General features: G+C 46.6%; 1 protein-coding gene across 1 annotated transcript in view; it reads right to left on the bottom strand.

Moving 5' to 3' along the window:
- Window positions 1-1,158: 1,158 nt before the first annotated feature.
- Window positions 1,159-13,023, bottom strand: part of LOC138268631 (nuclear receptor coactivator 5-like) — a 294,146-nt gene continuing 282,281 nt past the window's right edge. The window contains exon 15 of the mRNA XM_069218473.1: window positions 1,159-1,503. Within this exon, the coding sequence (XP_069074574.1) occupies window positions 1,451-1,503 (53 nt within the window). The 3' untranslated portion in view covers window positions 1,159-1,450. The remainder of the gene's footprint in view (window positions 1,504-13,023) is intronic.

Consider the following 13,023-nt stretch of genomic DNA (forward strand, 5'->3'; position numbering starts at 1 on the left):
TTAGAATGTTCCAGTCTTTGTTTTCGGCGTACCTTCAAGGTCTTTTGTACGAAAGCACGCAGGCCTAGCAGTCCTCGTCTTTATGGTCTTTCGGCAGACAGAGGTTTTAGATCACACGAGGGTCGTGCTGCGCAAATTTGTGGTGGCGGTTTGGGCAACATTTATAGTGGTTTGTTTCATGACCCCTGCCTTGCATCATTATCCAAGCATGTGGTAGGTTCCAGAAGAGTCCCCTGTCGGAGGAGAGAGTAAAGGGTCTCTCTTCCCCCTCATCATCTTGTCCTTTGTGGTGTTCAACATTTTTCTGGTCAATTTTCGAACTTCCTTCCAAAACCTTTCAAAGCTTCTCCGCTGCTTCCAGTCCCAACAGCAGAAAGAAAAAAATAATCTCAAGTTTGCCACTATGCACAGGAACATCTGGGGCACTGTAACGTCATACAGGGGATGGACATACCACTAAGTGATGGTCAGGGAAGGCAAGGGAAGAATTCCAGACCAAACCACTAGATGGTGGAATAATGCACAGCATGTGAATCCAGAAAAGGATTCATGCTGCAAAAGTGGTGCTTACATTTGGCAGAATGGACTGAGAAAAACAAATACTTGCACAGATGGTCATATCACAGTCTGAAAGTCAGAGCAGTCTTGGGAAAGTGAGTGATGCAGGAAGTATGAAAATAAAAATGGACGTCTACACACATTCCCCACTTTCATATTCTGACGTGTCACCCCATCCCACTAAATATTTAGATCATACTATGCAAATCTGAAGGTTAGAATAACTAAGATCACTCCCTCTATGGGGTGAAGTGCCTTTGCTTTCTCCTTATGCCAGAGGCTGGTTAGTATAGTGCTTCAGGAGATGTGAACTCCAACACCTCTACCCAAAGATAAGCCCCTGCTTACTGTAACAACTCCTGCACACTGAGACTAAGCCATTTCAATCCTATCACCTCTCCATCATCATGCTTCAGTTTTGAAAATATAGTCCTGAATACGAACCCTTTCAAAGAAGGTAAAATGAATTGGGAGGACTAACCTGCATGCTGCTTCTGCACATTCTCCAGAACAGGCAACTAAATGTAAATTACAATTTTAAGATTGAAAAGGCCTACTCACAAGGGCTACTGGTTACATTTTTAACATACAAGCCAGCAGTAAAAATTGTAAAACAACAACTTTATTTTGTGGCCGTGCTCTTACTATGATCAACACAACTTCTAACTTAAGTCTGACAATCTACAGGACAACAAATAAATTTTAGAAACATTCTTTTTACACAAGGAGAGCCTCAATTAAAACGTTCCTATAGGAATGTGCATTATAACAGAAAAACTGACAGGAGAGATACACATGGGCTTCCATCTGTTGTACACTAAAAATATTAGTCTTCTCTTCTGTACTGGTGGTGTGTTGAGAACATTCTCCAAGACCACAGTCATCAATATGTTCAGTTCATCAAAGGCTTTGGCTTTGCAGATCGTTGATGTGGGAGAGGAAGAACTATGGTGAAAAGAAAAAAGGTTTTGTTATCACAGCTTGGTACAAACATATCCTATTAAAATGGTAACCATTAAGAGAATCACAACATTTATTTGACAACTCTACACTCTAGGAAGATGCATGCAATATTCTGATTGCTTTCTATGTTTTATTTTTAACTGCACACAGTAAAGAGTTCAGGTTTAAATTCCATATGCAAGAAGCAAACTGGCTTTAGAACAAGCTATAATTTAGACGGAACAAGTTATTTCTCAACTATTTGTTGATACCCTGCATACATTCGATCTCCTTACAAGACCCAAGAGGCACCACTTGAACACCTGTAGGAAAGAATTCCCATCTGCTCCCTAGAAAGAAGCTGCTTAACACAGAAGCCAACAAGATTCAAGCTGTGCAATAAATATGGAAAATGTCACTTACCCAGTGTACATTTGTTCGTGGCATGAGACGCTGCAGATTCACATGCTGTGCATTATCCTGCATCTAGTGTTGGGCTCAGAGTGTTACAAGTTGTTTTTCTTCGAAGAAGTATTTTTCGAATCACGGGACCGAGTGACTCCTCCCTTTCGGCTCCATTGCGCATGGGCGTCGACTCCATCTTAGATTGTTTTCCCCGCAGAGAGCGAGGTAGGAGTTGCGAGTATACTAGAGGTATCCATGCAATGGAGTAGTAATGTATGTACCTAATGTCAATTAAAACAATATATTTACAATTTTCATGCAACTAAACTCTGCTACAGGCTACCAGGGAGGTGGGAGGGCGCATGTGAATCTGCAGCATCTCATGCCACGAACAGATGTACACTGGGTAAGTGACATTTTCCGTTCGTTGGCATGTGTAGCTGCAGATACACATGCTGTGCATAGACTATGAAGCAGTAATCTCCCCAAAAAGCATTGGTTTAGCCTGAAGGAGTTGAAGTTGTCTGAAATGTTCTTAATACAGCCTGTCCTACTGTGGCTTGTTGTGTTGCTAACACATCTACACAGTGATGCTTTGTAAATGTATGAGGCGTAGACCAGGTGGCTGTCTTACAAATTTCTGTCATAGGTATATTTCCAAGAAAAGCCATTGTGGCACCTTTCTTTCTAGTGGAATGTGCTCTTGGTGTAATGGGTAATTCTCTTTTTGCTTTAATATAGCAAGTTTGAATACATTTAACAATCCATCTGGCAATGCCTTGTTTGGATATAGGATTACCTGCATGAGGTTTTTGGAAAGCTACAAACAATTGTTTTACGAAATTGTTTCGTTATGTCAATGTAATACATTAGTAGCTGAAAGGGCCTTGCATACATTAGACATAAAAAGAGCACTGAGTCTGGTTGCGGAAAGAAGACTGAGTTCCACAGTTTGATTTAGGTGGAATGGTGATATTACCTTTGGTAAGAATTTTGGAGAACCACTTTGTTTATGTATTTGTATAAAGGGTTCTTGAATAGTGAATGCTTGTATTTCACTTACTCTTCTAAGTGATGTGATAGCTATTAGAAAAGCTACTTTCCAAGTCAGATATTGCATTTGACAAGAATGCATAGGTTCGAATGGTGGGCCCATGAGTTGTGTTAATACAATATTAAGGTTCCACGAAGGTACTGGTGGTGCCCTTGGGGGTAGGATTCTTTTTAGTCCCTCCATAAATGCTTTAATGACTGATTCTAAAAAGTGATGTTGTATGTGTAATCTGCCGATAGGCAGATATTGCAGTGAGATGGATTTTAATGGAAGAAAATGCTCGATTAGACTTTTGTAAGTAATAAATAGCTTACAATGTCCTTTGTGGGGGCATGTAGTGGTTGAATTTGATTAGTGTGGCAGTAGCAAACAAATCTTTTCCAATTGTTTGCGTAACAATGTCTTGTTGTAGGTTTTCTCGCTTGTTTAATGACCTCCATACACTCTTGTGTAAGATTTAAATGCCCGCATGCTAAGACTTCAGGAGCCAAATTGCTAGATTGAGCGATGCTGGATTCAGGTGTCTGATCTGTTTGTGTTGTGCTAACAGATCTGGTCTGTTTGGTAGTTTGATGTGAGGTACTACTGTTAAGTCCAGCAGTGTTGTGTACCACGGTTGGCGAGCCCAGGTTGGTGCTATGAGTATTAGTTTGAGTTTGTTTTGACTTAGTTTGTTGAGCAGATAACGAATGAGTGGGAGAGGGGGGGAAAAGGATAAGCAAATATCCCTGACCAACTGATCCATAGTGCATTGCCCTTGGACTCCGGGTGTGGGTAACTGGACGCAAAGTTTTGGCATTTTGCGTTTTCTTTTGTTGCGAATAGGTCTATGTTTGGTGTTCCCCAGCGGTGGAAGTGATCCCGTAGGATCAGGGGATGTATTTCCCATTCTTGAGTTTGCTGGTGATCTTGACTGAGATTGTCGGCTAACTGATTCTGAATGCCTGGTATGTATTGTGCTATTAGGCAAATGTGGTTGTGAATTGCCCAATGCCAAATCCTTTGTGCTAAGAGGCACAGTTGTGACAAGTGTATGTCCCCCTTGTTTGTTGAGCTAATACATTGTTGTCATGTTGTCAGTTTTGACAAGAATATGTTTGTGGGCTACTAGTGGTTGAAATGCTTTTAATGCTAGAAAAACCGCTAGCAGTTACAAATGATTTATGTGAAGTTGTTTTTGTTGATTGTCCCATTGACCGTGTATGCTGAGATTGTTGAGGTGTGCTCCCCACCCCATCATGGAAGCATCTGTTGTGATAAAAGCTTGAGGCACTGGGTCTTGGAATGGCCGCCCTTGGTTTAAATTTATAGCGTTCCACCATTGAAGCGAGGAGTGTGTTTGGCGGTCTATCAACACTAGATCTTGAAGTTGACCCTGTGCTCGTGTCCATTGTTTTGCTAGGCACTGTTGTAAGGGCCGCATGTGTAATCTTGCATTTGGGACAATGGCTATGCAGGAGGACATCATGCCTAGAAGTTTCATTACAAACCTTACTGTGTAGTGTTGGTTCGGTTGTATGCTTGATCTTACATTTTGGAACAATTGGACTCTTTGTGGACTTGGAGTGGCAATTGCCCTTTGTGTGTTGAGTGTTGCTCCCAAGTATTGTTGCATTTGGGATGGTTGCAGATGTGATTTCTTGTAATTTATAGAGAACCCCAGTTTGTGTAGAGTTTCTATGAAGTATTGCTTGTGAAGAAGACACTGTTGTTGGGTGTTGGTTTTTATTAGCCAGTCTAAATATGGGAATACGTGCATGTGCTGTCTCCTTATGTGAGCGGCTACTACCACTAGGCATTTTGTGAATACCCTTGGGGCTGTTATTCCGAACGGTAGCACTTTGAATTGATAGTGTATGCCGTGCATTACAAACCTTAAGTATTTTCTGTGAGAAGGATGGATGGGTATGTGGAAATACGCATCCTTGAGATCCAATGTTGTCATGTATTCCTCCTTTTTTAATAAGGGAACCACGCCTTTAAGTGTTACCATGTGGAAGTGGTCTGATTTGATGAAGAGATTCAGTGTTCTGAGATCTAAGATCGGTCTTAACGTTTTGCCCTTTTTTGGAATCAGGAAATATAGTAGGTAGACGCCTGTTCCTTTCTGATGATTGGGTACGAGCTCTATTGCTTGTTTTTGTAGTAGTGCTTGGACCTCTATTTGTAATAGAGGTAAGTGTTGTTGGGACAGATTGTGCATTTTGGGTGGCACATCTGGCAGGAATTTTGTGAATTCTATGCAATAACCATGTTGGATAATTGATAGGACCCATGCGTCTGTGGTAGTGTGTCCAGTTTTGGTAGTATGTGGTTAGCCTCCCCCACTGGTGACAAGTGTTGGGACATTGAAGTCACTGTTTGGAACTTTCCCCTTCCTCTTGGGAATTGTCCTCTATAGCAACCACGAAACCCTCCCCTTTGGTATTGTGCCTGATAGGTGGGTCTGGTTTGAGAGGTGGAAGGCCCAGATGTTTCTTGCCGAAAACCTCCTCTGAATTGTGGTTTTCTAAAGTTGCCTCTGACTTGTGGGGAATAGAGCGCGCCCATGGCTTTGGCAGTGTCCGTGTCTTTTTTCAATTTCTCAATGGCTGTGTCGACTTCCGGCCCAAACAACTGTTGCTGATTAAACTGCATATTCAACACCGCTTGTTGAATCACTGGCTTGAATCCAGAACTTCTCAGCCATGCATGCCTGCGAATGGTTACAGCCGTGTTGACAGTTTGTGCTGCTGTGTCTGCCGAGTCTAGTGCGGACCTTATCTGGTTGTTAGATATGGCCTGTCCTCCTTCCACTACTTGCTGGGCACGTTTTTGGTGTTCCTTGGGCAAGTGCTGTATGATGTCTTGCATCTTGTCCCAGTGTGCCCTGTCGTAGCGTGCAAGTAGGGCTTGTGAATTTGCAACCCGCCATTGATTGGCTGTTTGTGCTGCCACTCGCTTGCCCGCTGCGTCGAATTTTCTGCTTTCTTTGTCAGGCGGTGGAACGTCTGACGATTGAGAGTTTGCTCTTTTTCTTGCCACCCCTACAACCACTGAGTCCGGTGTTAGTTGTTGTGTTATGAACACAGGATCTGTTGGGGGGAGGTTTGTACTTTTTCTCAACTCTAGGCGTGATAGCCCTTCCCTTTACAGGCTACTGGAAGACCTGTTTCGCGTGCTTGAGCATGCCAGGGAGCATTGGCAGACTGATCGGAAGCGTGGGTGGATGCCAGAGTGTTAAACAGGAAATCATCCTCCACTGGCTCTGTGTGCATTGCTACGTTGTGGAACGTAGCTGCCCTGGATAGTACCTGTGTATATGCAGTACTGTCTTCTGGTGGTGACTGCTTTGTTGGATAACAATCTGGACTGGTATCCGATACTGGTGCATCATATAAGTCCCATGCATCAGCATCATCCTGTGTCATCCCAGTATGTGTGGGTGACTGCATTGGAGGTGTTCCCACTGGTGACAGTTGGGTTGAGTGCGGTGGGGACGGTTGTGGTGAGAACATTGGTGGTGGAGATTTGTCTCTAACCACTTTTGCCTTAGGTTGCATTTCTGTCTCCTGAAATGCAAGCTTCCTTTTTGATTTGATTGGAGGTAAAGTTTGTATTTTTCCAGTCTCTTTTTGGATATGTAACCTCCTTTGTGTATGGTCAGGTTCTTCCATACCTAACTCTTGTTCGAATCGAGGTCTTTCCTTGAATTGGCTGGAAAGTCCTTGCTCTTCAGCATAAGAGCTTCTTTTCGGCTCCGAGGCTGCTTTTTTCGGTACCGAGGTTTCTGTTAGTCTTTTTTGGTTCCGAAGATATTTTCCTTGTTTTGGGCGAATCGAACTCTCGGTGTTGAGATCGTTCGGTGCCGGAATCTCGACCGGAGTCAGAAGTCTTCGGCAATTCTTTGGCCTTTTTCGGTGCCAATGTTTGGTCACCTTCCTTTCGGTGGGTTGAGCCATGGACTGCTGGCGGTGGCGTCCCCATGGCCTTAAATGTTTTGGTGTGACTGAGTTTTGGACGGGGCAGGTTTACTCACGGTTCGTTGCACAGTCGAGGGTCATTCACTTTCAGATTCAGCGAGTCAGTCTCCTGGATGGAGATGCTTTCCTCCTCTCCGACGTCGAGCTGTTCTTTTGGTTTCGACGCCATTTACAGTCTTCTTGCGCGTCGATCCCTCAAGGTCTTTTTCGATCGGAACGCTAGCAAGTATCCTCTCTGTGTTCAGGTGATAAACACAAATTACAGACTCGGTGCTGGTCTGTATAAGGATACTTAGGACAGAAACGGAAGGGGGTCCGGTCCATTAGTCTGGGATGATGGGTGTGGTCGGGCCGACCCGGCCTCGGTGAAGAGTGGAAGCCCCGAAGGGCCGCCGAAGCGGTCTTGATGTCGGTGCCAATACACTAACACTAACCCGGTACCGAACAATAACAATACCGTCGAATTTTCGATACTTTAGTGTAAGGAAATGCCTCCTTGGCATGGTTACCCCCTGACTTTTTGCCTTTGCTGATGCTAAGTTTTGACTTGAAAGTGTGCTGAGGCCTGCTAACCAGGCCCCAGCACCAGTGTTCTTTCCCTAACCTGTACTTTTGTTTCCACAATTGGCACACCCTGGCATCCAGATAAGTCCCTTGTAACTGGTACCCCTGGTACCAAGGGCCCTGATGCAAGGGAAGGGCTCGAAGGGCTGCGGCATATCTTATGCCACCCTGGGGACCCCTCACTCAGCACAGACACTGCTTGCCAGCTTGTGTGTGCTAGTGGGGATAAAAAGACTAAGTCGACATGGCACTCCCCTCAGGGTGCCATGCCAACCTCACACTGCCTATGCAGTATAGATAAGTCACCCCTCTAGCAGGCCTTACAGCCCTAAGGCAGGGTGCACTATACCATAGGTTCAGGGCATAAGTGTATGAGCACTATGCCCCTACAGTGTCTAAGCAAAACCTTAGACATTGTAAGTGCAGGGTAGCCATAAGAGTATATGGTCTGGGAGTCTGTCATGCACGAACTCCACAGCACCATAATGGCTACACTGAAAACTGTGAAGTTTGGTATCAAACTTCTCAGCACAATAAATGCACACTGATGCCAGTGTACATTTTATTGTAACATACACCCCAGAGGGCACCTTAGAGGTGCCCCCTGAAACCTTAACCGACTATCCGTGTAGTTCTAGCAGCCTGCCACACACCAGACATGTTGCTGGCCACATGGGGAGAGTGCCTTTGTCACTCTGTGGCTAGTAACAAAGCCTGCACTGGGTCGAGGGTGCTTCACACCCCCGCCCCTGCAGGAACTGTAACACCTGGCGGTGAGCCTCAAAGGCTCACCCCCTTTGTTACAGCATCCCAGGGCACTCCAGCTAGTGGAGTTGCCCGCCCCCTCGGGCCACGGCCCCACTTTTGGCGGCAAGGCCGGAGGAAATAATGAGAAAAACAAGGAGGAGTCACTGGCCAGTCAGGACAGCCCCTAAGGTGTCCTGAGCTGAGGTGACTGACTTTTAGAAATCCTCCATCTTGCAGATGGAGGATTCCCCAAATAGAATTAGGGATGTGCCCCCCTCCCCTCAGGGAGGAGGCACAAAGAGGGTGTACCCACCCTCAGGGCTAGTAGCCATAGGCTACTAACCCCCCCCATACCTAAACACGCCCTTAAATTTAGTGTTTAAGGGCTCCCCAGAACCTAGGAACTCAGATTCCTGCAACCTAAGAAGAAGAGGACTGCTAAGCTGAAAAACCCTTCAGAGAAGACAGACACCAACTGCTTTGGCCCCAGCTCTACCGGCCTGTCTCCCCCCCTTCTAAAGACACTGCTCCAGCGACGCTTTCCCCAGGGACCAGCGACCTCTGAATCCTCAGAGGACTGCCCTGCTCTAGAAGGACAAAGAACTCCCGAGGACAGCGGCCCTGTTCCCCAAAGACTGCAACTTTGAAACAAAGAAGCAACTTTGAAACAACTTGCGTTTCCTGCCGGAAGCGTGAGACTTACCACTCTGCACCCGACGCCCCCGGCTCGACTTGTGGAGAACAATCACTTCAGGGAGGACTCCCCGGCGACTGCGAGACCGTGAGTAGCCAGAGTTGCCCCCCCTGAGCCCCCACAGCGACGCATGCAGAGGGAATCCCGAGGCTCCCCCTGACCGCGACTGCCTGCTCCTCAGATCCCGACACCTGGTAAAGACTCTGCACCCGCAGCCCCCAGGACCTGAAGGATCCAGTGCAGGAGTGACCCCCAGGAGGCCCTCTCCCTTGCCCAGGTGGTGGCTACCCCGAGGCGGCCCCCCCCCCCTATTGCTTGCATCGCTGAAGAGACCCCTTGGTCTCCCATTGAAACCTATTGAGAACCCGACGCATGTTTGCACACTGCACCCGGCCGCCCCCGTGCTGCTGAGGGTGTACTTTGTGTGGACTGGTGTACCCCCCCCCCCCGTGCCCTACAAAACCCCCCTGGCCTGCCCTCCGAAGACACGGGTACTTACCGGCTGGCAGACTGGAACCGGGGCACCCCCTTCTCCATTAAAGCCTATGTGTTTTGGGCACCACTTTGACCTCTGCACCTGACCGACCCTGAGCTGCTGGTGTGGTAACTTTGGGGTTGCTCTGAACCCCCAACGGTGGGCTACCTTGGACCCAAACTTGAACCCCATAGGTGGTTTACTTACCTGCAAAAACTAACAAACTCTTACTCCCCCAGGAACTGTTGAAAATTGCACCAAGTGTCTAGTTTTAAAATAGCTATATGTGATTTATGTGAAAACTGTATATGCTATTTTTCTAATTCAAAGTTCCTAAAGTACCTACCTGCAATACCTTTCATTTGAAGTATTACATGTAAATCTTGAACCCGTGGTTCTTAAACTAAGAAAATATATATTTCTATACAAAAACCTATTGGCCTGGAATTGTCTGAGTGTGTGTTCCTCATTTATTGCCTGTGTGTGTACAACAAATGCTTAACACTACTCCTTTGATAAGCCTACTGCTCGACCACACTACCACAAAATAGAGCATTAGTATTCTCTTTTTGCCACTATCTTACCTCTAAGGGGAACCCTTGGACTCTGTGCATATTATTCCTTACTTTGAAATAGTGCATACAGAGCCAACTTCCTACACAGTCAAAGAACCCAACTACTGAAATACACAAGGACTAATCTGCAACTTTGGAGGAATCTGTTCCATCTTTATGACAGAGTTGCAAGATTTCCTACCACAAGCTTGGGGTCTCCACAGCACCGCTGACTAGGAGATTCCCATGAGCTCTAGTATTGGGGTGTGACCACAACTCCCCCTGCCCTGTTTATGAACACAGTGACCCCTAAACAACCCAAACAGCCTGCAGGGAGGTGCTGCTGTGTCTATGATTTGAGGAAGAGCTTTAACGGACTTCTCAGAAAGGGCTCTGGAGGCTCTTATACACAAAGATGCTGTTCTGAAGATGAGGGGTCTGAAGCTGCCCAGACAAAAATCAAACTGCAACACGGAACAATACTTGTAGTGTTATGCTAATAGTGTTTGAAATAACCTATTGAGAACTGGTCATGGCAAACAGTCAATACTTTAATCAACTGTTAGCTTTCACATGGTTCACAAACACTGGCCGGCGAAGTAAATGCAGTTAAAACTATCTGATCCAGAGACACCAAATCCTACCCAACTATTCTGTAGCTACAACTCACCGCTTCCACTACCAATGTCAACTGATTAAAGATATACTGATAAGAATTAAATATGTTGTGTTAGTGCTACATAGGAGTATATTGACTTCTTTGAGAGGCTTGAACCTATGGAGGTGAAGAGTTGGGAGGCACTGTGATTGGCCAGCTGGCACCACTGCATCCAGTCCACTCTGGGTGGGTCATCAGGGTAAGGCAGCAGTCCTGAAAATAGCCAGCAAAGCTAGAGAGATGGTTCAGACTTGTGCAGACACCCAAAACACTGACATTTCAGCATCATCTTTTTTCGTGTCAGAATCTGCTCCAATACCGAAGATAAGTCCAGTTTAGGGAATGGCATTAGGCCTTTAAACGGTCAAGGATGCGAGAAAGGTTCTAGGAAGAATTTGGTTTCTCTTCCAATTTTTTTTTTTTTTTTAATAGGACATTTTTGGGAGATCATTCCTTGTCAAGGTACTTACCTAAAGTAGAAGAGGAATGATTCACTGTATCACTGCAGTCCTTGGCCAAAATAGCTTGGATTTCCACTGCCTGATGGCCTTACAGTGAATTAAGGAACCAAAGTCAGAGGCGATGGGACCGTGTTCAGGTCAAGTGCACAAAATGCAGATGCCATGAGGGTTCAACAGGAAATCTTCTCATAGCATCTGCAACAACCCTTCATCTCAGAAAATAGATAGTTGCTGTCTAAAAGCCGAGTAACCTAATCAGTTATTTACCAAGAAGATAAAAAGACTGTAAGGAAATGCCTCCTTGGCATGGTTGCCCCCTGACTTTTTGCCTTTGCTGATGCTATGTTTACAATTGAAAGTGTGCTGAGGCCTGCTAACCAGGCCCCAGCACCAGTGTTCTTTCCCTAACCTGTACTTTTGTATCCACAATTGGCAGACCCTGGCATCCAGATAAGACCCTTGTAACTGGTACTTCTAGTACCAAGGGCCCTGATGCCAAGGAAGGTCTCTAAGGGCTGCAGCATGTCTTATGCCACCCTGGAGACCTCTCACTCAGCACAGACACTCTGCTTGCCAGCTTGTGTGTGCTAGTGAGGACAAAACGAGTAAGTCGACATGGCACTCCCCTCAGGGTGCCATGCCAGCCTCTCACTGCCTATGCAGTATAGGTAAGACACCCCTCTAGCAGGCCTTACAGCCCTAAGGCAGGGTGCACTATACCATAGGTGAGGGTACCAGTGCATGAGCATGGTACCCCTACAGTGTCTAAACAAAACCTTAGACATTGTAAGTGCAGGGTAGCCATAAGAGTATATGGTCTGGGAGTCTGTCAAACACGAACTCCACAGCACCATAATGGCTACACTGAAAACTGGGAAGTTTGGTATCAAACTTCTCAGCACAATAAATGCACACTGATGCCAGTGTACATTTTATTGTAAAATACACCACAGAGGGCACCTTAGAGGTGCCCCCTGAAACTTAACCGACTGTCTGTGTAGGCTGACTAGTTCCAGCAGCCTGCCACACCAGAGACATGTTGCTGGCCCCATGGGGAGAGTGCCTTTGTCACTCTGAGGCCAGTAACAAAGCCTGCACTGGGTGGAGATGCTAACACCTCCCCCAGGCAGGAGCTGTAACACCTGGCGGTGAGCCTCAAAGGCTCACCCCTTTGTCACAGCCCAGCAGGGCACTCCAGCTTAGTGGAGTTGCCCGCCCCCTCCGGCCACGGCCCCCACTTTTGGCGGCAAGGCTGGAGGGAACAAAGAAAGCAACAAGGAGGAGTCACTGGCCAGTCAGGACAGCCCCTAAGGTGTCCTGAGCTGAGGTGACTGACTTTTAGAAATCCTCCATCTTGCAGATGGAGGATTCCCCCAATAGGGTTAGGATTGTGACCCCCTCCCCTTGGGAGGAGGCACAAAGAGGGTGTACCCACCCTCAGGGCTAGTAGCCATTGGCTACTAACCCCCCAGACCTAAACACGCCCTTAAATTTAGTATTTAAGGGCTACCCTGAACCCTAGAAAATTAGATTCCTGCAACTACAAGAAGAAGGACTGCCTAGCTGAAAACCCCTGCAGAGGAAGACCAGAAGACGACAACTGCCTTGGCTCCAGAAACTCACCGGCCTGTCTCCTGCCTTCCAAAGATCCTGCTCCAGCGACGCCTTCCAAAGGGACCAGCGACCTCGACATCCTCTGAGGACTGCCCCTGCTTCGAAAAGACAAGAAACTCCCGAGGACAGCGGACCTGCTCCAAGAAAAGCTGCAACTTTGTTTCCAGCAGCTTTAAAGAACCCTGCAAGCTCCCCGCAAGAAGCGTGAGACTTGCAACACTGCACCCGGCGACCCCGACTCGGCTGGTGGCGATCCAACACCTCAGGAGGGACCCCAGGACTACTCTAAGACTGAGTACAAAAACCTGTCCCCCCTGAGCCCCCACAGCGCCGCC

This window comes from Pleurodeles waltl, chromosome 12 (assembly GCF_031143425.1).
Source record: "Pleurodeles waltl isolate 20211129_DDA chromosome 12, aPleWal1.hap1.20221129, whole genome shotgun sequence".
In the NCBI taxonomy this organism is placed as follows: Eukaryota; Metazoa; Chordata; class Amphibia; order Caudata; family Salamandridae; genus Pleurodeles; species Pleurodeles waltl.